The sequence below is a fragment of the Prunus mume genome, linkage group LG2, assembly GCF_029339155.1.
Source record: "Prunus mume cultivar Tortuosa linkage group LG2, ASM2933915v1, whole genome shotgun sequence".
Classification (NCBI taxonomy): Eukaryota; Viridiplantae; Streptophyta; class Magnoliopsida; order Rosales; family Rosaceae; genus Prunus; species Prunus mume.
In genome coordinates, this window is record NC_142699.1 from 23,837,348 (window position 1) to 23,862,936 (window position 25,589).

At 36.3% G+C, this 25,589-nt stretch overlaps 1 protein-coding gene and 1 pseudogene across 2 annotated transcripts; both read left to right on the top strand.

Moving 5' to 3' along the window:
- The first annotated feature begins 7,004 nt into the window (after positions 1 to 7,004).
- LOC103322065 (mitochondrial import receptor subunit TOM20) lies at positions 7,005 to 10,892 on the top strand. The gene is made up of 6 exons (XM_008223929.2): positions 7,005 to 7,240; positions 7,360 to 7,438; positions 7,569 to 7,738; positions 7,830 to 7,877; positions 9,542 to 9,631; positions 10,574 to 10,892. The coding sequence occupies exons 1-6, from the start codon at positions 7,142 to 7,144 to the stop codon at positions 10,694 to 10,696; spliced, it is 609 nt and encodes a 202-aa protein (XP_008222151.1). The 5' UTR covers positions 7,005 to 7,141; the 3' UTR covers positions 10,697 to 10,892.
- Positions 10,893 to 18,013: 7,121 nt separating this feature from the next.
- LOC103322126 (cytochrome P450 78A5-like) lies at positions 18,014 to 20,894 on the top strand (annotated as a pseudogene). The gene is made up of 2 exons (XR_016124787.1): positions 18,014 to 19,050; positions 19,961 to 20,894. The product of XR_016124787.1 is annotated as a cytochrome P450 78A5-like (transcript).
- The last annotated feature ends 4,695 nt before the right edge of the window (positions 20,895 to 25,589 follow it).

The window sequence follows — 25,589 nt, forward strand, 5'->3', positions numbered from 1 at the left end:
TTAAAACATAATAGAATTTCACTTAAAAATAAAAACAAGTACAACAACATTTTATTTCATGGACTTTGAAAGTAAAAATAAGTAGCATACGATTTATATTAAAAACAATGGAACCACACAATTTTTTTTAAAAGCGGTAGCAATTCCTGGAGCTACTACTTTTGCGTATGCCCGGAATAATTCGAACTCTTCATTGAAGTCATTGCCATAATTGTCTCCATTTTTACTTTTACTTTTACTTCATTAGATTCCTTTATCCTCATTCAATAATGTTCTGAACTTTTGCCCACCTTCACTTGTGTTCTTCAATTATCCCTTATTGTCTTGTTTCAATCATGTTTAGAACCATTGCTCAGCTTTGTCCATCTCACTTTATTGGATTCCCTTATCTTTTCATATCTTTTCCTATCTTCATTCAATTATTTTCTGAACTATTTTCCATATCTTCTCGTCTTGTTTCAATCATGTTTTGAACCATTGCTCATCTTTGTTCATCTCACTTTATTGGATTCCCTTATCTTTCCCTATTTTTTCCTATCCTTCATTCAATTATTTTCAAACATGTAGGTCATCTCATTCTCTTGTCTATTTAAGAAGTGTTATTCTATCGAATTGACCACACAATCTCCTTCAATTTCATTCTCCTTCTTACAATGAATTCATGTGGGAAGGCTATACAAAATTTCTTCAATGATGATTCTGATGATGATGACCTTCATCAACAAAGGGTTGCAATGGCCATTCAACACCATATGTTTTTGTTGGAGCAATATGCTCAACAATCCAAACATGGTGGTTCTATTGTAGGTCGTGAATACAAGAATCGGAAGAGAGAAAAACATCATAAGAGTCTCATGGAGGACTACTTCTATGAAAGACCACTTTATCCCTCAGTGGACTTTCGCAAGTGGTTCCGCATGAGAAGAGAGTTTTTCTATCGCATTTTGAATGATGTTGTTGCACATGAGCCATACTTTACCCAGAAGATAGATGATTGTGGACGACAAAGTCTATCCCCAGAGCAGAAGCTAACGACCGTTTTTCGAATGCTCTTATATGGATGCTCGGCAAACTCCACCAACAAGTACTGTAGATTGGGTGAATCTACAGCCTTTGAATGTTTATGAAAGTTTTGTTCCGTTATTGAAGTTGTGTATGGCCAGTGGTACCTCCGTTCCCAAAATCCGGCCGACCTTTACATGCTCTTACACAAGGCTAGTCGCAAAGGATTCCTAGGCATGTTAGGCAGTCTTGACTGTATGCATTAGGAATGGAAGAACTACCTCACTGCTTGGGCAAATCAATTTAATGGCTATAAGCATAAGCTAACTGTCGTTCTAGAGGCAGTGGCCTCGTATAACACTTGGATATGGCATGCCTTTTTGGAACCGCCGGATTGAACAACAATATCAACATTAGCTCATTCCTTGTTGTTCAATGATGTAGTCAATGGAGTGTCTCCCCATATCCAATATGTTGTTAATGAAAATGAATACAATATGGGTTATTACTTGACTGATGGTATCTACACTCGTTATGCTACATTGGTTAAGACGATTTCCCAACTGGATACTCCAAAAAAAGAATATTTGCCCAAAAATAAGAGGCTTATAGGAAGGATGTCGAAAAAGCCTTCGGAAGGTACATGTAGTTCTTCTCAGGTTTGGTAGAGTGTGCGGCGGTTGGTTGTTGAAAACTTTTCATTTTCATTTTTTAATTTTTTCGGACTCAATTAATAGGGCTAAAAGTATTAAGTGAATAGGGAAGGTGTCAATAATTAAAGGGTATTTTAGAAATAATGGTGAGTTTGGGAAGATAAGATGGGTGAGAAAATAGAACAATGGTGAAAATAGCAACACTCTTTTGTAAATGAAACGAAGTCAAATTGACCAATTTGGTATGGTATGTTGATTTGCTGATTAATCCTACATTAATGACGATTATAATTGTCATATAAAATGTTAGTTTTTAAAAATTTGGAGAGTTTACTCTTTATCATATAAAATGTTAGTTTTCATGTTGATAATAGTTTCTAAAAAATTATTGCAAACTTTTTTTTAATTTTATATTCATGGCATGTTTACTAATCTGTAATTGAATTAGTGGCATGTTTACTAATCCATAATCAGATTATGAGGAATTGAATTGAGGAGGAGTTGGATTGAGAGAATTAGACTCCGAATTCCTATTGAAGTTGTTTGCTAAACCATATGGATTGAAGAGAGTTAGATTCTTATTCATATTGAAGTTGTTTACTCATATGGAATTGAGGTGTGAGTGGTGCTAATTACTAAAATGTCCTAGTTGTTAGGTTAAAGTAGATGACAAATTTGAAATTTTAAAAATTGTGTGAGGATATAATGGGTAAAAATATGATTTCCTAATGGGTTAGTTCTTCATGAATTAGAATACCACATCCCACCCAAGAATTCAATTCCTAATTTTGTGTGACTCCACTTACTTTTTTATTCCTTGATATGAAATAAAGGCAAGAATCCTCTATAGGTAAAATTCAATTCATGATTCGAATTTCAATTTCTGATTAGTAAACACACCATATGAAGAATTGAATTAAGGAGAAGTTGGATTGAGGAGAATGAGATTCCAAATTTATATTGAAGTTATTTACTAAACCATATGGAATGAGGAGAGTTAGATTTTGGATTCCTATTGAAGTTATTTAGAGCACCTCTACCGCTAGACCCAAACCCTGACAACAGCCCCACCAAGCCCCCAAGCCCAGGTTAGGCCCTTCAATGCACAACTTGAAGCTCGGGCAAGCCCAGGGCCCACCACTGGGCAAGCCCAAGGGTAATTCTCGATGGGCTCTAGCCCAAAGTGAAATCTTTTTTTTTTTTTTACCTTTGGCGCGGTCGTGAATTTCACGCGCCAAAGGTAAAAATTCAATTTCACTGATGTCAACCCCGACTCCCAACGAAGAAGCCACGTGGGGCTTCGGGGCCTTCCGATTGATTTTTGTCCAATCCGACGATTTTGAGTTTTTAGCTAAAAAATTGCAAAAAAATTCTGGATTTTTTTCCCTATAAATACCTAAATATTTTATTCACTTTCCACACCAAATCTTCATACAACTCTTCTCCTTCCAATATTTTTTACTTTCTACTCATATTTTTCTACTACTTTCCATTTGTATCAAAAACAAATGGTCACTTTTGTCGAAGCTAGAGGCGCGTGGACAACTCAGGAAGATATTGTGTTGTGTGAGTGTTAGGTGAAAATTAGTCGTTGCCCGGTCATTGGCAATAAGATGAAGTTCTGTCATATGTGAAGAAAAATTCATGGAGAATTTGCTGAAAGATTGGGTTCGCCTCAAACGGAAATGGCCTTCGCCAATAGGTGAATTTTTTAAATAAAGAGTTGGGAAAATGGAGAGATTCTTTGGCAAAAGTAAGGGACAACATTCGAAGCAATTAAAATCTTGCCGATGAGGTAAAATATTTATAATTGCCATTTTATTCAATTTAATGTATTTTTTTCTTGCATTTCCAATTTATTTATATTTTGTTGCATACTCTCTCTTTTTTCTTGCATTTCCAATTTTTTTTATATTTTCTTGTATAAGTTGTCACGCCCCGATTCGAAAATAAGGAATATTCCCGAATCATGGTGTGAGTCATACCATAGTCATAAGAATAAAACCCTACAACCATGATGTGATGAGAAAAAGAGTTAGAAATAAATACAATTTTACTTAACAACACAGAATCAGAGTCGTAGTAGCTCGTAGTTAATTACACACTAAGATCTTTGTCAACTCATTGACTACGTACAAAAGTTAATTACACAAATCGATAACAAAAACCTAGTAGCTTGGTTAAAACCCGCATTCTCAAACTTCGCCTTGAATCCTGCACAATCTATTAGGGTATGAGCATTCTAATGCCCAGTAGAGTACCGTCAAACCCCTCAAGGTCAATTATCACAGTTAATCAAAGTGTCATGCATCAAACAACACAAGATACATAAATTATGCAATCATACAAGATAAATAAATTTGCATATGTGGTGATGCCATGAACTCACTCCCTTCTAATCCCAATAATTCATACTTTAGGGCAACAAGCTTGCATGTCCCATACCATGCGTTTTACAACTGTGGCACCGAATACCCTAAAATATGAACTAGCGCACATCCGTCCCTTAACCCATTTTTCTTTTGCTTATGAATTTCTCAACTTCCACTTTTCATTAGAATGAGAAAATTAGTTTGAGCACTCTACTTTCTCTCTCGTTCTGTTTTGCTTATTCTCTCTCTCTCTCTCTCTCTCTCTCTCTCTCTCTCTCTGAGAAGCTTGATTAGGTTCATCCATGGCCTCCATGAAGAAAGCTTTCATGGTATCAGAGCATTACCTCTGCATATCTGATTGATTTCTCTATTCCGCTGCTCATTTCTTTGCTCGTATCTCTCTAGCTCGTCTTTGTGAGGTTCTGCTTTCTTCTCAATTTCTTCATATCTTTGTCAATTTTCTTCATCTCCATTCTCGATTCTTGTATGTTCGAATTGGTCTGACAATACACTATCTTGCTTCGTTTCTCTTTGAACACAGTCTGAATTTCAGAATTTCTGCACTAGTTGATTGTGTGCCTAAACCCTAGCTTTTGTTGAAAATGGGGAAAAGCTCTGTTACACTAATTGATTTGCTTCATAATGCCTCCAATTATATTACTTTGAAATTGGATGATACAAATTACATGCAATTGAGCTATCAGGTTGCGAAATTTCTCAAAGTTTATCGACTTTCTGATTTTCTTGATGGCACGATTACGGTGCCTACTGATCTTGATGGAGATGATTACCTAGACTGGGAAGCAATGGATACTGCTATTTTGAACTTAATTGCTGCGAGCCTCTCAGATGATGCTTTTTCTAAGATGATGAATTGTAAGTCTACTACAGAGGCCTGGAAAACACTGCGAGTTCGTTATTCTTTGATCTCTGAGCTTTAGATCATGCATCTTAAGAATAATTTGCATGGAATGCAGAAAGGAACTGATTTATAGATGTCTATTGGAAGAAGGTTCGTACAGCTCGACAACAATTGTCAACTACTGGTTATTCTATTTCTGATCAGGATATGATTTTTCTTATTCTCAAAGGCTTACCTGTGGAATACAATCCCTTCAAATCTCATATCCGTGCTCGACCAATTCGAGTTACTCTTCCAGAGCTGCGTGATTTACTGCTAGAAGAAGAATGTGATTTGGATGCTGCTGCTAAGTCCTTTAATTCTCCGATCATGACTGCTATGGTTGCGCAGAAAGGCACCGTATCCTCATCACCACATGTTGCTCATGGTGATAATTTTCACTCTGGTTTGGTTGATCGTGGAGGTGCTAATCCAAATTGGCAATCTAACTGGAATTGACGCTCGAATTATCGTGGTTGTGGCTCTTGGTCTCGAGGCAGATCATGGAATAATGGTGGCAGAGGCAATACTTGGAATAATAATGGTCCTAACTGGAATGGTGGTAATAATGGTCAGTGGAATCATGGTGGTCAGTTTGGAAATTCCTATGGTTACTGGAACCAAGGATCTGCAGTTTGTGGAATAACAATGCTAGTTTCAATGGTTTCAACAATACTGGTTCATGGCATTCTCCTGGTGGTCCATGGCATCCGGGGGGCAACTTAGGTTCTTCTACTCAGTATTTTGTCTCTCCTAACTCCAGCCATGGTGTTTTGTTACCCTCACCCACGGCTCTACCAATTTCACCTGCTGCATCTTCTCCAGCTACTGAAACATGTCAAATTTGTCTCCAGTTTGGTCACACAGCTCCTAATTACCCACATCACACCAATTTCTCATATCAAGGCACGCCTCCATCTCCAGCCCTTACAGCTCTTACTGCAATGCTAATGGCTCATTCTCAGATCCCAACATATGGCTGACAGATAGTGGTGCTACTAACCATATGACATCCGATCTTCAGCTGCACTCCAACGTCACTCCTTCCACTTCCACGGATAATGTTACTATAGGTAATGGTACTGGACTTAGGATTGCTAATGTTGGTAGTTCCTCTCTTGTCTCTGGTCATCAAGTCTTTCATCTCCCTGAGGTCTTGCATGTTCCTACTCTTGCCACTAATCTGTTGTCAGTTCATCGGTTTTGTCTTGATAACAACTGCCAGATTTTATATAATGCTTTGTGGTTCCAAATCTAGGATCTGCAGGGGCGAATTCTGTATCAAGGACAGTGCCATAATGGTCTTTATCCACTTCCAACAATGACACCTTCTCTTTTTCCTAGCCTAGCTGCTTTTCATGGTCACAAAGTGTGCCATACTCTGTGGCACTATAGATTAGGTCATCCTTCTCATGATATTACTAGTTCTATGTTAGTCAAAGCTCATATTCACATGAATAGTGTCAAACCTTGTCTTGCCTTTGCCTTTTGGGGTAGAGGTACTCTTACAAAACTATATGGACTTAGGATAGGAATTGTATTAATTACTAAAATATCCTCGTTGTTAAGTTAAAGTATATGACAAATTTGGAATTTTAAAAATTGTGTGAAGATAAAAAAAAAATGAATTCCTAATGAGTTAGTTATCAATGAATTAAAATATCAACTCCCACCCAAGAATTGAATTTCTCCAAAATAAAGAATTCAATTCCTAATTTTGTATGAATCCCATTTATTTTTTAATTCTTTGATGTAAAATAAAAGTAGGAATCCTCCATAGGTATAATCCAATTCTTGATGAGAATTTTAATTTCTAATTAGTAAACACGCCATAAGTTTAATGATATTTTTTTTAAAATCCTGAAAAACATCATGGGTTGGATGTAAATAAAAAAATAATCCTTACAAGAAAAAAAAAAAAAAAAAAAGCAAAAGATTTCATAAATCTCCGAAAGTTTCTAAACAAGGAAGAAAATCGGACTCGGGACCCGCGTGGGCGAGTGACAGATTGCACACGTGTGAACCACGAAATCCTAAGAAGGCGGTTCTAGGCATGGCCGTGGTGTGTCGCGCAAGGTGAAGTTTTCTACTTGTTTGTCTGCCCCTACCAAAAAAAAAACAAAAACAAAAACTGCAAACCCTAATAAGTTCCAGACAGTGAGCCACAAACCCTTTGGCCCCAAAATCGCCGTCACTCACCTGAATCCAAAACCATGCAATTCTCTCAGGACGACTTCGATCGCCTTTTGCTCTTCGAGCACACTCGCAAAACTGCCGAAGTTAACTACGCCAAGAACCCTCTCGATGCCGATGTTCGTGCCTCTCTCTCTCTCTCTCTCTCTCTCTCTGTTCTTATCTGCTTTCGTTTTTCAGTGATTTTCAATTTACATCTGCTTAATGGTAAACTCACCCGTTTGTTATTTTGGTGCAGAATTTAACCAAATGGGGAGGAGCGTTGCTTGAACTATCGCAGTTTCAAAGCCTTGCAGATTCGAAGGGCATGATTAATGGTAATTTTGATCAAATTTTTTTGTTGCTTCTTTAAACCCTAATTAGAAGCTGTGTTAGTGTTTTTTTTTTAATTTTAATTGGAATTTAATTTCTGTAATAAGAATGCAATTGAACACGATATTTGTTTAGATTCGATTTCGAAGTTGGAGGAGGCTTTGCAAATAAACCCGGCGAAGCATGATGCACTATGGTGCCTAGGAAATGCCCACACCTCTTTCGCATTTCTGACCCCTGACCTCGACGAGGCAAGGCCTTATTTTGATAAGGCGTCTGAATTTTTCCAAAAGGCTGCGGATGAGGTTATTTATTGCCTCTCTGAATTCTCAATATTTGTTGTATTTGAATATCCTAGAATTGAAGAGAGGATTTACATTGGGTTTGATTTTGCAGGATCCTGGTAACGAGCTTTATCAGAAGTCCTTAGAAGTCACATCTAAGGTATTTCTAATGTTATTTCCCTTGGAAAGCTATTCTGTTAGTGATATGGTATTGTATTATGAATTTTTTTGTAGATTCGACCCAGGAGTTCTCTTGGCAATCTTAGCTATTGACTAGAACTGAGTGTTTTTAATGTGGTTGATTGGAATGTTCGAATTAACTTAAGTTCAGAGGCCTAGGATGTAATACAGTGGGATGAGGAAGTTCATAAGTAATAAAGTTAAAAGGTGAAGCAAATTCAGAACTGGTATTGCCTGGGTTATGGCAACCTTCATATCGAAGGGTACAGATCCTAAATTGCTGCCATACATTATTATATAGTTGGGTATAGGTATTGGTGGGCTCAAGAGGTTTTCTTTTATATCATGATTTTTGGTACCATGGGGACAAAGGCTTAAAGAACCAAACAAAGCAGGGGTGGGCATCTCATCCGAATTATCCGCGTACTGACCATACCGTACCAACGGTTTGGTTTGATTTGTTTGGTTAAATAATTATTTTTTAATTTTAATTATTCTGATCCGATCCATACCGAAATGTTTGGTTTGGTTAACGGAAACAAAATTTCTAACCCAACGGAAACCCGTACCGATCTGATATTTATACTTATTTTATTATTTAAATACAAAACAAGAAACCAAAGGTAAATACAATCAACATTTTGTATCACTACTATATCACTTCTTTCTCACCATTGTATCACTGCTTTATCGCCACCACTGTATCACTTCTTTATCACTTATCCTACTGTAGCACTCTTTGGTCATAGAGGAATTTATGAACTTCCTATGTTTTTCAGTTTCGACCTTTGTCCCGTTTTTTACCTGTAACTTTCCAACTGTTGATCCAAATTTTATGTTCTTTATGTGGTTGGATTCAGCATGAAAAACTAAGGAACCCAACACGGAACAAATGTCAAAATCATTTACATAAATGTAGAGAATTCAATAAAAAGAACACTCAAAAGTTCAAACAACAAACACAAGTGGCTCCTAGTACATCTTGAGTACATATTGAATGATATAGTGACTAAGTTATTTGATTTCATATTTAGATGAATTGGACTATTGGATTTTTATATTTTACAAGGATAATTTGGTGTATTTGTTCAAGAACTTATGTTATGTGAAAGTATTATAAATTGTATTTTTATTAGTATGTTTTTATTACGGTACTACCGGTGTATCGGCCAATCCGAACCGAATATTAGGTTAACCGATCCGAAGTCTACCGAAGTCTTTGGTTTGGTTAACAGAAGAGAAAATGGTCTACCGAAGTCTTTGGTTTGGTTAACGGAAGAGCCTTCTACCATTCCAAACCGGTTCGTGCCCAGGCCTACAAAGCACAAAGAGCCTTGGGTCTGTGGACCCAAGTTACCTCATCCCATATGAGGTGGATAATAGGTTGGGAAGGATTGAAGTCCTAACTGTGGTGAAGGTAAGAGGGCGATTGTTGAGGGACATTATCATTTATAGGACCATGGCATGTGGCTGTTGTTTGTAATAAGAAGCAATCTTATACTGTAAAGGCTAGGCCTTCCTACTGTCCAGCTTAGGACCGAAAAATTTGCTAACTTTGGAGTTGGTTTAATACCTGTGTAATTATATTAGTTTGATTCTACGTTACAAGTGCAACATAGGTAATTGTTGTTCCTGTCTTCCTAGGCACCAGAATTACATATGGAGATCCATAAGCAAGGGATGGGTCAGCAAATTCTGGGTGGGGGACCTGCTGCTCCATCATCCAGTACAAAGGTTAGGCACTCAAATTATTACTTTATTCTAAGTGCATCCTGTTCCAGTGTGTTTCTTTGTTGTTTCCTTGGCCACAAATGTTCCTGTATTGGTTGTCAGCTGGCTGTTTGTAATTGTTATCGACATTAAATTACATTGTATTGGATTGAGATGTTTAACAACTCTCTCGTATATTATCCATTCAACTTATTATTTGGTTATATAATTAAGTAGGGACCCGCATGCTCAGTTACCTTTCCAATTCTATTTAAAGGTTAAAACATGTACCTGATTGTATATGATATGGAATTGTTGAAGTCTACATCCTTGGCACAAATTAATGATTGAAGTAATAGTTATCTGATAATTTTGTAAATCATAAGGACCTAACGATGCTGATGCAATAATGCTTATGGGCTAACACTGCTGGCCCATTTTATAAGTGTGATTTGATAAGTATATTGCTTTTTTGTAGTATCAAATTACAACTTGATTTGCCTTGTCACCATTGGTTGAAAAGTCATACATATCCAAAACTGTAGTCGGAAGTTTTATTTTTTGGTTAATTCAGTGGTGTTGTTTGGTTACAGCTAAAATAAAAGAAGGATAAGAATTGTGGATCATGGAATATTGCTTTCAAATTTGACTAAGATGTGGCGGTTAGGATCTAAAGTAACAGGTTGTCCAAAGTGTCCCCACCCCCACCTCCACAAAGGGAATATATAGATAAATGTACGAGTGCACTAGATTACAATAAATAATAGTTTCTTTACTCACCTTCGATTACTTGTATAATCTTTTCCATATTTTGAAACTAGCTTGAAGTCCTGTTTATGTGCAAATATGGGTACATAAGTATATGTTTCTTTAGGATATTTTAAGCTTTTCATTGTCTAGATGATAGAAAGCTTCATTTTGTATTCGTAGGAGGAACTTCTGATTAAATTGTTTGTTTGATTCCAGACCAAGACCAAGAAGAGCAGTGATCTGAAGTATGACATATTTGGATGGGTTATCCTTGCAGTTGGCATTGTTGCATGGGTTGGAATGGCGAAATCCAACATGCCACCACCACCCCCAAGATAAGCTTTATATATCTTATGACTGAAGTAACCCTTCCAGTGCATTTGGTTGAAGGTTAATATTTTCTTTTAAGATACTCATCTGGTTGAGTTGTAGTAATTCAAGTAAATCATGTGGTATGCTAACTACATGTTGATTTTGACCATAACTTTTTCTGTGTTGCTATTCTAATTAGGAATATCATTTTTATATGAGTTAATTGCTTGTTCTCTTACAAAATAATGGATAGTGATCTGTGTTGGTTGGTTTTTTTTGGTTCCCATCGAGCTACTTATTGCCTTGCTCTTCGGTACTCTTTAGAGGCTTTACACAGAATTTATCATTTTTTGGTGGTATAATATGTCTTGGGGTTCGGTCTAGAATGTTTTCTCTTATTATCATTTTTTAAACCACTTTCTAAGTGGCATAATGGAAACTAGCCAGCTTTCTAAAAAGATATAATTGTAGCCAACTTTCTGAAAGGATTTAATTGTGGCCAACTTCACTGAAAGATACCAAAATACAATCTCATAACCTACACGCGAAAGACAAAAGAAGAAAAGTATTCCTCAATCTTTGGAATGTGCGCCCAAAAACCTCAACTCACAATCTGTGTCTAAAAATTTGAGTCGAGGTTGTATGAAAAAAATGGGTCTTTCAAATATAATGAATTTTCCTCTATCAGCTGCCTTCTCTTCCCTCCATCTCTCTGTGTTTTGGTCATTATTGTAGTGGTGACAGTACTAGTGGAAACATCACCAGAGTGAACGGTGTTGTTGGAGTTTCCTCTGGTCTCTACTCTCTCTGGCAATCTGTCCAGCAAAAAGCTCTGAAGCAGTGTGGGAATGATGTCAATGTAATTTTTTTATTCCCCCTTCTGTTTTGAAGACCAGAGATGAACGTGGAGATAACTTGGGTTTTGGTTTGTTCCTTTAAGAGATGGTGGAATTCTTACTCTTTGGTAATCAGGGTTGTTTTAGTTTGAGACTGCTAAAAGTTGGTTGTTCAAACTTTAACAAACGTGGCTATTTTGTCTTTAGATTAGTTGGATTCAGGCCATTTTTCAGGAAGATCTCTTTGGTTTATCTTGTGTTAATGTTTCACTCCAGAGTTAATAAGGGAAGAAGAGATCTATATTAGTCAAGTTATTGTTTGGAGCTACAAATCCTGTTTTTAGGTTCACGCACACAGAAAAGTGGAGGGAAAATGGGAATGCTGAGTAGTCTCTCTCATAGAGAAATTCATTTCATAATGATCTGAGCATTTATAATATAAACAACTGCAATTGAATTTTCTGGAGCTAACAAAATGTTTTGATATTTTGGATTTCCATTAATTGATCAATTATTAGCCTGAAACTAATAATTATAATAACAGCTTTATTAAGTACCTATAGCATTCTTATGATGAGCTTATCATACTCGTGCTAGATCTAAGTGGATTCCAAGTATACGACTGTAGTTGAAATTTGAAAATAATGGAGTTCATTATTCTTCTTCTTCCCTTTTTTTTTTATTCCCCCGATTAATGGAGGTGGGAGGGTTTCAAACTTGCTACCTCTTCCAACATTTAGAACATACGTACTACTAGACTAAGAGAGCTGTATTCTTGTATTTATGTCAGATAAAACTATAATAGACTTTTCCATATTCATAGTAACCTTTCAAAATGAAATTTTCATTTGCGTGTATGATTTCTGAAGTGTTTATCAGAAAAAATTTCCTATAAGAAAATAAACATGTAGAAAAGATCTCTTATGATTCTTTTAGAAGGTACTTAGGACTGCACAGATGAACATGTTCTTATCCATGTTTGTGTTTGTGAGTAATTTTTCGGTGCGAGGATCACACAGCCGTGTGATGCTATACCCTATGTTCATAAAATATCAACATTGTCATCCACCATATTGTGGATTAGTAACACTACTATGTAGTGTGACCATCACACCAAGTCAAGTATTTCTCCATGATTGGGAGCACACACACAGAAGTTTCCACTCACAAGTGGTGAATTTTTAATGTGTATGTTAGTTGTTAAAAATCTTTAATGTGGTAACAGTAGAGTATTGGTCAAATATGTTATCTGAAGGCCATTATTTAGTCTGAAACTCCTTCAAGAGGGTATGTGTGTCATGTTTTACACCGGCACATGGAGATACTGGCATGTTCCCTTTGACCATTTTGCCTATAGATCTCATACTTCCATGGAAATATGTAGTATAAGGTCCTTGTTGTTTTCTTACCATTTATTTCTCAACCTCCTTCATTATTTAGAAGACCAACCCCTGTAAGCTAAATTGTAGGTAGAATATCAATTTCTGATTTGTGAAAATGTTAAGTTGACTACATTGGGACAGAGCTAATAATATCTCCTACTTAGCCTAAGATTTATCATAGTGTATTTAGTACAGGAGACCGTGTCTTGAGAAGTAGTGAGAAGTAGTGATGCACAATCCTTGGAAAGAAACAAAGCAGTGGATAAACTGTTGAGGCTTACTTTATTCTGGTGCTCCCTTTCTTTCTTTTGGCTCTTGGTCTGGTCAGTGCTAGAACGATTTTTTAGGCAATGCAGATTATTTCCTCTTTTAGTAATGATCAGATTTTCATGCATCAACATTGACCCTCAAATTAATGACAATCATCAATGTAATGATTTTTCTTAGTTGAAACTTTGATGGTGTTTGTCTTCATAAGTTTGCAGTTCTCCTGCAATGTTTTAGACTTGGAAAATTTTTACTTTTTGTTAGACTAATTATAAAACCCTTTGTCTTCCTAACACCACTCTTTAGACTTGGTGAGTGAGCTTTATTTTCCTTGTCAAAGCAAGTGATCCAAGCATTCATTTTTCATTTTTTCTGGTTTGTTTCCCTTCTTTGGAATGTATTTTGTTGCCTTGAAGTTGTTAGAATGGTTTAACTCAGCATAAGTCATTATTGATGGAGATGAACAAACATCTGAACCAAGCATATTAACCAAACTATAGTTTGCTGTCGCCAAGCCTGGTAGATTGATTGATTGGTAAAAAAAAATTTGTTGAAAGAGAGCTCTCTGTTCAGTAATTGATAGGGCGGTGCTAAGTTGCCCACAGGAATGATATGTAGAGAATCTTAGAATGCCTCATCATGTTTAATTATTGAACAACTTCCTCTTCTATTATTGGTATGAAGTAATGGGAAATGTGGCATATTCTTTTTGGAGACCTTGCCATTAGTGGAATGAAAAAAAAAGATGCTCTCTACACCATAATAACTAATTAAGGGTGTGTAGGTGGAGGCTAGGAAATAGTTAGGATATTGTTAAAGCATCAATAGTTAGAAAAGCATTCCACTTTGGTTGCTTTTTTGGGTTTTATTCTAAGTGTAAGAGATCCTCCTTCAAGGGTGAAGGGTGAAGGGTGGTCTGCAAGTTGTGCTAGAAGAGCCTTAGAAGAAACTGGAACATGGAATATATATTTAATATTTATTTTGCCGCAAAGACTGCCTACTTTCTGTGGTTTTTTTTTTCTCTTTTGAAAGAAGAGGTCCTCTTTGATGGATCCCTGTTGGCCAGACTACCAATTGGTGGTCTTTTTCCCAGATTAATTTTTTAACACTTCCTCATAGGCCATTATAATGGCTCTCCTTCACCAGTGGGGAGCTATTAGGTTGGCCAAGTAATGCAGAGCTTATTGTTTGTTTAGTGTCACTCTCCCTTTCATACTTTGAGCAAAGCAGAGAGCCCTCATGATCTTTAATAATTTCTTGTGTGCTGTGAGACTTTGCTGGGGGAGGAGGCATCCACGTGTCTTCCTTTGCTGTTGTGGGGTTTAATTTATTTCATCTTTGGTCACTCTCTTGCTTGCTCCTGCTTTAGTGTGTGTGTTGGTATGCAGCATTGGCTATAGGCCCCAATTATATTGGGTGCTTTTGGATGAGAGCAACTTGTATATTGCTTGATAGATGAACTATTGGATGCTAGCGTCGGCTCAATCTGCTCTTGAAAATAAGGTAAATGCATAAATATGTTTTATATGTTTTGTTAGCAAATGGTTTATGGGTTGTGTTTATTTGGTTGGCAAAGGAAGGAGACTTTCTGTCTTTGCAGATTAAAGACTTAGAAAGAGGTTTTAATTTGTTAAATTAGTTTTTTTTTAAGTATGTGGTGGTGGGGTCCGGTAAATATGACGAAATCAAAGTGTCAGAGTCTCACAGTTGTTATTAGTTGCCAGTGGATCTTTGCACAGTAGACATCTTGCTGGATAGGTTATGCTTTTGCAAGTTCTGATTTATTTATATATAAAAATAAAAAAACTTTGGAAGCCTTTATATCGCGCATCGATGAATTTTTGAATTAAATTAAGGGAAGGGTCCTTTTTTATGTACTCTCTGAATCTCTCGACAAAATGATCAATGAACACTGGTCCTTTCCCACGCGTAGTTTATAGGAATATCTTGCTTTTAGTAAATGTTTGAAGGACCAGAGGGCGATTGAATTGAATTGATGGCTTGCTCTGCACTTGAATTGAAACTTTATCGACATGTTTATCGTCTCATAGAGAACACAATGGAAATCATGTCACCGCCGACAGGTGTGTGATATCCCAGATCTAAAATATCGAGGGTTTTGGAAATATCATGGGTCCAAAAACACATAAATATTGGGAAATTATCGATACTGATCAAAATTGAATAAAAATTATGAAAATTGTAATAAAACCTTGGAAATTTTGATTGAAATTTTAGAGAATGTTTATCCTGATATTTTTCAGGATAATTATATGTTTGTGTTCCAAAATATCCCTTTCCTCAAAAAACGATAATATCTTTGATATTTCAGTCCTTAGTGATATGATATCTTGTTTTCCTTGCTAAATGCATGCATTAGCAATGAGTTTTAAGTTCCCACAATTATATACAAAGTTGTGAGATTTTAATGTACAGAGTACTATGTTCTTGTGTCAATTACACATATGTTGTATTGTCATTTGTCAATCTGAATCATTAAGTGGTGAATTCTTGTTTCGATATGTGAGTTAGATTTTTGTCCTTTGGGAATTAGAGAGGTATAAATGGATAAAGTGGAAGAGAGAAAACTTATGGAGTTAAGTGTGAAAACCGTCTACCTGTTGATTAGTCTAAACAAAATAACATACCAACAAGATACATATATGCTACGGTTGGATTACTTGCATTGCATCGATCGCCATACTATTTTAATCCCTCCTTATGGCATTTCCGCCAAATGTGACCTCAAGTCACCACTTGCATAAGGCGTACATATCAGGTGAGGTTAAATGGGGTTAAATGCTGGGCCAAGATGATGAAGGGTCAAAGCCATCTTCAATATCCAATCAGCCGCCCCCAACATGTTTCCTTGCCCAATTTAGATTCGGCCCAACTTGTAATTTTCAATTCAACCCTGCCTTTAAGAGTTGGGGACGGAGGATGTCACTTTCCAAGTAAAACATCAAAAGAGCTCATCTCTAAGGGAGGAGAAAAACTTAGTTGCAAAATATCACTTTTTTGTTATCTCTAGCCAATAATGTTATACCACGTGGAAGTGTTATCATGCTTATCATAGCATAATTGACTAGGAATATCGAAATAGTGTTATCTCCATTTCATAGAAGTCTTTCTCCCAAGGGAGATATTAAATCCAACGTAGCACTTTTAGTAGGTAGAAAAAATAGTTGAGACTCACTCCAACCGAAATGTTAAATCCTACTTGGAATAACATTTATCTCCTTTGCTTTTATTTTTGGTTGTTTGACTTTGTTATATTATTTCATTATTTTATTATTATTTTTCAATTAATGTGACTATATTGTAGTAAATTAATAAACAATATGTAATAAAATAATATTTTAATTTGACACATCATGTGGATTGTAAACTATATTATATGTCAAATTGCCACGTAATTCATTAATTTTAAATTTAATGTTTAATATTTGACATTTTCCTTTGGAGCAAAAAAATTTAAATGAAACAGAGATAACACTATTTTGCTATTCTCGCCAATCATAATTTGTCAAAAAATTATCACACGTATATGTGATTGATCGAGAATGACAAAATAGTGTTATTTCCGTTTCATATAAGTGTTTTTCCCTCTGGAGATGCTGAGGCTAAAAACAATAATAGAGGCATTAAAATGAGCTGCTGTTGGTGACACGTGGACTGCATAACCAAAGCACGCAGAGTCAGTGGGTGGGGCAATCTTGAGTCCAAGTGTAGGATTTGCAGATTTGGTCCCAGAGAAGAAGCATCCGTAAACAGAAAGGCTCTTCGAGATTTTCTAATATTTCTATGCTCAATGAATCGCAGTGCTGCAGTGCCCAATCCATCTAATTAACTTAATTACGAAAAAAGCTAGTCAGCAGCTCGACAACATTAAACAAACCCAAATTATCATAAAAGTTTGTACGGCCAACAAAAGAAGCAGAAGAAGATGAATCTGTGTGTAGTGGCCGATCTCCCACCACACAACAAACACATTTCTATCCAAGCTTTGAATTGACTATTTTGGCTCTGCTTAAACAAAGCAGAAAATTGTTACCCACCCACCAGAGTGTGTGTGTGTGTATAATGCGGGTTAATGAACATCTTGGAGTTATTGCCTTCCAGCTGTTTTTATTTTTATTTTTATCCTTTTTCTTTTGTGGTAAGTAAATGAATCTAATGAACCCAAAAACAGGACAAATATTATGATACATATCTTCAAAACACATGCTATGTTACATGTGCATACATGCTCGTAGGGGAAAATACATTGAACAGGCCACCGTCGTTGATGGTCTTCTTTGATTCATGATTCTGATCTTGATTTTGAGGTGGGGTGCTTCCAAAAATGTTGTTTCGACGTGAACCCCATGTGGAATTTATGCCCTCATGCAGACAACAAAATATACTAGATGTTCTCTCCTCCCCCATCATTTTCAAATATAAGTTCTTTGAACTCAATCTTTGGCGGGCGTGTAGCTCTAATTGTTAAGGATATTTATCTATGCATTCAAAGTTCTAAATTTGATTCTTACTTTCCTGATATCGCTTGTATAAACAAATAAAAAATATCGTGTTCAACAGCCATATGCCACACAAACAAGAACAACCAAGCCATGCAAATAATACAGTATTATACACAAAATTCTGCAAGAGCAACACCAAAATTCTGAAGAGTGACAATTTTGAAAATTGAATAATATAAATTTAACATTTTGCACAATAAAAATCTTCAAAAGGATCACAAGGGGTGCTGGGCTTGCGTAAGCCTTAACCATGGTTAACAAACCCTTAACCCACATAACTTTACACGGTAGTATATATACTAATGAACCCACATGCCATCCCCACGGCAAATTTCCATTTCTAGGCAATTCCACTAGCTATTGTTTCCTACCTTAGTCCCCCATCACTTCAAATAATGAAACTCTTCATGCTCGCCAACCTTTCCATCTTAGTCTTTTGGTTTGGAGCCAATACAATTTTACACCAAACCCTATTCTCAACTGCTCTCACTCTCCCTCTCTTCTTCTTCCTCAACTACTGGCTTGTCCCTGGAGGCTTTGCATGGTCAAATTACCAAAACTCCCCAAAAGGGCCAAAGCTCAGAGGCCCTGTTGGGTGGCCTGTGCTGGGGTTCTTGCCCCATCAAATGGGTTCTCTTGCCCATCAGAAACTGTCCACTATGGCAACTTCTCTCAAGGCAACCAGGCTCATGGCATTCAGCCTAGGCACAACACGTGTCATCATCAGCAGCCATCCGGACACTGCTAGGGAAATCCTAGGAGGGTCTTCTTTTTCTGACCGTCCGATTAAGCAGTCGGCTAAGTTGCTAATGTTTGAGCGTGCCATTGGGTTTGCTCCTTCTGGGACATATTGGCGCCATCTGCGCAGGATAGCAGCGGTCCATATGTTCTCACCAAGGAGAATCGGAGGCCTAGAAGCCCTGAGGCAGAAAGTGGCCAATGAAATGATAGTGGAAATTTGGGACGAGATGAAAGAAAATAGGGTTGTGGGATTGAAAGAAATATTGCAAAAGGGTTCTTTGAGTAACATAATTGAGAGTGTTTTTGGCACTAATTATTTTGGTTTAGAAGAAAAGGAGGGTAGTTCAACTTCTAATCTAACGTTAATGTTGCATGATATGGTGAAACAAGGTTATGAGTTGATTTCTAGGTCTAATTTGGAGGATTATTTTCCTCTGAGGTTTTTAGACTTTTATGGTGTGAGGAGAAAGTGTCACAAATTGGCAGCTGAGGTTAGCTGTGTCGTGGGCCAAATTGTGAGGGAGAGAAAAAGAGCAGGAGATTTCAGTGCTGGCAATGACTTTCTGAGTGCCATGCTTGCTTTGCCCCAAGAGGATAAATTAACTGATTCAGACATGGCTGCTGTTTTGTGGGTGAGCAATCTCTCTCTCTCTCTCTCTCTCTTAATTCTTTATTTCTTTCTCAGATTTTGAACCTTTTTATTCTTTATATATACTGTTACATGTATTCTAAAAGGGTTAGGGTTACAAATGATAATGTGATACAATACAAATAAGTTATTATATATAAGTTTTCTCTTTGGGAATCCACATACATATACATATAAATATTATTATTCTCTTCTTTTTTTATTCATTTATAGTTTTATAGTTTGACAGATGTTGTTTGACAGATGCCTCTGTAATCTTCTACCTTTAGGTGGGATATTTTTCCCAATAGTTCATATGATTTTTTGACAACCCAAAACATGTCGACTCATTCAGTCACTCTCAGCAACAGGGAAAAGGAGTTTAATAAAACTTTCCAAGATTTTGATGTATAGAATCCTCATGACATAACACCATAGCTATTATAGCTAAGCTTGTCTGTAAGACTGTAACTTGGTATTTGACCACAAGATTCTCAATTATTTTCTAGTAATTAACTTCAACTTAGACGTGACCACAGTAATATCATGGAGACCTGCTCAGGCTAGCTAATGTTATTCTTTTGGGATTATTTAATTAATATTGATTATCCACTTTCAGAAAATCATATCCCGTACGAGTTTCTGGGAATCCATGATCCAGACACTTTGGATCACTAACACCATATTATATTTTCTCCTTTGTGCTCTCCACGTTGATCTCCTTTCTATTTACCATTTTTTCATGGAACTTCAGATTCTTGGTGGACTGGACATGCACAGTATAATAATGTTTTAATTAAATTAACATTTATTATATATATATATATATATATATATACACTAAGATTTGTTTGCACTTAGGTTTTTGATATCTTCATTGTCTTTACCTTTGTTTTTTATTTGACATTATCCAGGAAATGATATTTCGAGGAACAGACACGGTTGCTCTACTTCTGGAGTGGATTATGGCGAGGATAGTCTTGCACCCAGACATACAAGCCAAAGCACAGCAGGAGCTGGACACGCACGTGGGGAATAACAGGCACGTGCAAGACTCCGACCTCCGAACCTGCCTTATCTACAGGCCATAGTCAAGGAAGTTCTCCGAATGCACCCTCCAGGCCCTTTGCTATCATGGGCCCGCCTCGCGGTCCATGATGTCCACGTAGACAAGGTCTTCATCCCAGCTGGCACAACCGCAATGGTTAACATGTGGGCCATAACCCACGATCCGTCCATCTGGAAGGATCCCTCGGAGTTCAGGCCCGAGAGGTTCATCGAGGAGGACGTGTCTATAATGGGCTCGGATCTTAGGCTTGCCCCATTCGGGTCTGGCCGGAGAGTGTGCCCGGGCAAAGCGTTGGGCTTAGCCACCGTCCACTTGTGGCTTGCTAGGCTTTTGCACCAATTCAAGTGGTTTCCAGCAGAGGCGGTGGACCTTTCGGAGTGTTTGAGGCTGTCTCTGGAGATGAAGAAGCCACTCGCATGTCGTGTCGTACCTCGTGGCATGATGAGCCAATGATGCGAAGCTAGCTAAGCTAGTCTAGATCTGCCTATGATCAATAAGGGTGATATAATATAATATAATATGCATGCAGTGATTAATTAAGATTTGCTAAAATTGTACATTAATATGGTGTGACTAGTAAGGAGGATGTAGGGCTTGGTTTGCATAATGTATTTGTGGGCAGTAAGTGGGGTTAGGAAAAGTACTCTCTCGAGTGATCTCAAACCTCATCAGAAACTACTCTCTCATCTCATGTACGTAATCTTTGGCTCATGAAAACTGCAAGATATATATAATGTTTTGACTATTTATAAAAGCTATAGCGGGTTGAATTTCTGTAATTCCATCCATCAAAGTTTCAACTTCACCCCTGTATATTCATAAAGCTTCATGTCATATTTTCTTTCTAGTTTGGAAAAAGATGAGATTGGAGCAAATTCAAATATCGATCTATTATGCCGAACCTAGCAGCAGCAAGGGTTTGTAACTAAGCAGGACATTAAAATAATTGATTGCTATGAAAACCTTCCTAAGGTGAGGCATACAGTGGTCTTTGGCTGTTCACTTTGACATTGGTGGGTGAAGTCGCATAAAGCACACCCCCTACCATCGGGGTTGGTAGGGTCTCCCAACCACAAAGGTTGGGTAGCAACCAAAAACCAGAAATATCCATATCCATTATTAGTTCCCAGACACATGAATATCAACGTTGGTGCTATGTTGTTAAAAATATTACTATGAAACTTTTAATTATTATTTAAGTCGATGATCAAGTAAATTGGTGCTTCAAACTTATTGTAATCGAAATTAACACAAGTGTCAGACAATATGCTATGCTATGCTATACTATTTGACAAAAGAAAGATGATATCCACCTTTTGGTTTTATAATATTAACACTACTTGTAGGGATGGATTTAGAATTTTAAAATAGACTGGGCTAGATTTACAATACAAATAAACTTGACAGTTCGAGTGAATTTCATTGAGAACGAAATATAATAGACCTAATCACAGAAAAATAATGAACGGTACCCCTCAAAATGCATCTAGTATATTATATTTTATAGGTATTCATAAACAAAAGAAAATACAAGGAGGAAGTTATATGGTTAAGACGATTATATTACATGAAAATCGTTTTCCAAAATATAGTTATAGTGGAGTGAAGAAAGAGTCTTTAAAATCCATCAAAAACTAAAGAAAGCACCTAGTCATTACATAGAAAAGCAGCACCTAGTATATATATTGAGTTGAGTTAACGTTGTGCTGCTATAAGAATTAATTTGCCCCACCACCACCATTAAGCCAAAGCCTAAGTTAGTGAACAATTATAATTAATGCACAACAATAACATCACCATAATACTGAACGTGCTCATTTTGATTGTCCTTGTCAATGAATTTGCAATTGGAAGCAAGCACAATACAAGCATGCCACCTTCTGATATCGACCCTTCTCATCATCATTAATTACATACTTTAACCTGCAATAATATTGTTAAAGTTAGTTTATTTATTTTATTAATATGACATTATATTTAATTATGACTAATGGTGCAGCTTGTTTGTGCAAGGAAATATAATGATGAATTATTATTAGTACAGTTTCCAAAAACAGAAAGAAAATTATGGGTTTGTGTCACTATCTCCAAGCTTAACCCCAAAGGCATTCTATTTTTGCTAATTCATCAAAGCGTTTTGAGGTTTTGCATCATTGGTACGGATCGATGACGAACCAAAAATGACTCTTCTTCTCGTTGATATGATGAAAGAAATATTGGAAACCCCACGATACATAATGGCAAAGATATTTTAAGGCATATCCTAAAGTTTTGGCTTTTTTAGATCCCAATCTTTAGCTTTTGTTCAAAGGCAAATCGCTTTAACCCACCTTTCATTCGCACACATATTTACATATTGTATGTATATACTTATAATTGGCATGTTGATGCTCCACAATTTGAACTGGCCCCCCATCCCCATGTATAGCATTTTTATTAATTAAGCTTGCTTTGTGTAGACGGTAAAGTTGGATGTTTTGAGTTGTCTCTATGATTTGATGTTAATTAAAAGGATTCACTATCGTGCAAGTCACGTAATTTAAGATGAAAACAAAAGGTGAGATTGTTGTAAAGTATTTGGTACGTACGGTGCTAATTGAAATTTCTGATCAAGTCGATTTATTGTCAATCCATCATCACGATCGACAAAAAAGAGAGTGTTTGCCAGATAAGAAATACAAAAAGAAAAAGAGAAATCGAACCACAACCGACATATATCTCCCCCTACTTACCACTATCCACCCTCTTAGTTCAATATCCTATCAGCATAGGACATGACCTAGCTCAAGACAAAGCCTATCCTAGACCGTCTTTATAATGAATCATGTCCAAGATAGCTCTAAGATTCTAAACAGTCATATGATTGAGAGATGAGTGTTTCTGCTCATGAATAGATATGCTTTTACTGATCCATCCATAAAATGTAGAAGAATGTTGAACTCGGATACACTTTTCTGTAGCATATGTTTTCTCAACAAATTATATTTGTCGAGTTGAGTTGATTTCCAATTCGTATGGGAATAAATTAATCAAGGGTGAAAACAAACCATGCATGCATGCGCGCATGGCACCAGCCGGAACATAAAGGCTAAGCAAGTGGCCAATATGCGCTTCAATAATGACTTCCTGTACAATATTATATTCATTCATCCTATAAACGGAGGAGAGAAAGAGAAACTTATCTGGTACATTTTATCGAACAGATTGCAGGCATGCTGATCCATCCATTAAACATGAAAATTTGTTTAACTTATTTTTTGACAAATCTTCTGAGAAATTACTAGCAGTATCTGAGTGCGTACGTGGGTGTTTTTTTTTTTTATCCATTGAGAGAAAGACAAAAATAATTGAAGAAAAAAGTTCATCACTATATGTCTGCATGCACGAGTTTGTTTGTGGTCCAACACTAAAATGGGAAAGAATACTATATATATATATATATCTTAGGGTAGTGCTATTTATACAGTCACTTACAGTAATTTACGTACTCTTTCAATATATATATATATATATCTTAGAATATACTATATTATATTTCTATGTTTGATCACTTCAAGGCCTGCCAAAGTACAATGTGCGGGGACAGTAGTAATGTCTATGCTTCAAGCGGTAACGGACCATGCACTGGTTTAAATATCGAAACTACCTACTAGTTTAACGTACAGCGTACTTGAACGATGTGAAAGTACAACATTGTGCTCAAGAAAAACCATTGATGAAGAAGTGAGGTGAGCTTCGGGTCCGAATTCGAAAATACTTGCCTTTAATGGCGGATCGGGATTTAAAAATTAATTATGTGAAACTTACTTTAAAAATTAGACAATACAAATGAATTTTATTTATAAAAATAAAAAGATACACCTATTTAGAGGAGACATAATGAGCCTTATTCTCAAATATGTATCTCTATACATAAATAAAAACTTAACAAACAAAAAAGAGAGGAGAGAAGTTACAGCCAAAGCTGCCAAGGAATGCCCGTGCTGCTATGCATAGCCAAAAGGGCTCAGTGCTTATATTTCTTCTATTATTTTCCTTTTTTTTAAAAAAGTTTGAGTAGTGCTGGGCTTTGATTTGTGGTTGCTTTTAATTGTTTTTTAGGGTTTGGGTAGGCACGAGCGTATGTTCACATTATCACATGGGTTGAGTAGGAATACGTATGATTACATATAAGTTTTTTTTTTTCTTTTTTTTTTGTAAAAAAAAAAAGGAGTAGGCGGCTGCCGACCTTGCCCTTGTTATAGGACCGCTCCTACTTGCCTTCTTCCCTAGAAGTAGGAACTCTTACTCTTTTGCCAATCACAGTTTGAGATATGTTTAGAGAATTTATCTTTGCGTGTTGTTTATGAATTATTTTTGTATATGTATCAGACTGTGATTTCCAGAAAGTAGGAATGCCGAAAGCAGTATCCGTGTGAATTTTATCTGAAAATCCTTGTAATTTTGTTATAACAAACATTCATTTTACTGATATGGAATGAGGTGGGCTGCAGCATAGGTCAGCGCCTCTTTGGTCCATCCTTGTTACCGAAGCCTTAATGGACTGGCCCATTACTTGAGCAGAACAATTAATCTGGTATTTGAATTCTTTTATATTACCGAACCCAGCCCAAATTAACTTTGGGCCTCAATTCGTTGGCCCAAAGATGAAAATAAGTCGCTGTTGCATGGGCCACTTTAATTGCATGCCGTGGCAGACACGTGGAATGCTTCATTGCAATTTGAGGGGTAGGTGGAGCATCCGTGCTCCTCGCGATATGAGGTCAAACTTTCAAAATTTCAAAAAGATTCTCTCCACGAGGAAACTTTATAATTTTTTTTTCCAACAGTCCTCTAACTTTTGAAATTTATACAAGCCACCTAAAAGTTACTGCTGAATTTTGTTATAGCTTTAGTTATTGTTCTTTCTTCTCCTTTTGGCCAACTGGCCTAATCAGACAGTCTTTCTCTTAATTTAGTTGTGATATTTTCTATAAATTTTTTTATAAAATGAAAAAAAATGTTTATAATAAATATAAAATACATCCGATATGTTTGATTAAGAAATAATACGTGATATTTGTTACATTTGCAATAATAATATTATTATATTGTAATTAAAATTAAGAAAATTTTGCATATATACCACTTGAACTTTTAGACATATGCATTATTATAACCTGAATTTTGTAAATTTTTATTTTTATTTTTATGTCTAACTCCTTTAAAGTTTCCGTTAAATTTAAAAATAATTACTTTTATTAAAAAAACATAATTTAAAAAAGAGAAAGAAAAAAAATGTTAACCTAATTATACCACACTTTCTCCTACCTTCATTTAATATCAACATATGTAGAACCTTAATCTCCCCTCTTTTTCTTATATCTCACCACTTAGAACCCTCTCTACAACCATTCTCTCACCCAATTTGCAAGTGTGTTGAAATTGTAGCTATTCATAGAGTGTCAAAATTGAAAGGCAAATTCACCGCATAC

Coding starts and splice junctions, on each gene's coding strand:
- LOC103322065 (XM_008223929.2), top strand. CDS start 7,142: ATGCAATTCTCTCAGGACGACTTCGATCGCCTTTTGCTCTTCGAGCAC. Junction 7,439..7,568: donor TTCGAAGGGCATGATTAATG/GTAATTTTGATC, acceptor ATATTTGTTTAG/ATTCGATTTCGAAGTTGGAG. Junction 7,739..7,829: donor TCCAAAAGGCTGCGGATGAG/GTTATTTATTGC, acceptor TTGATTTTGCAG/GATCCTGGTAACGAGCTTTA.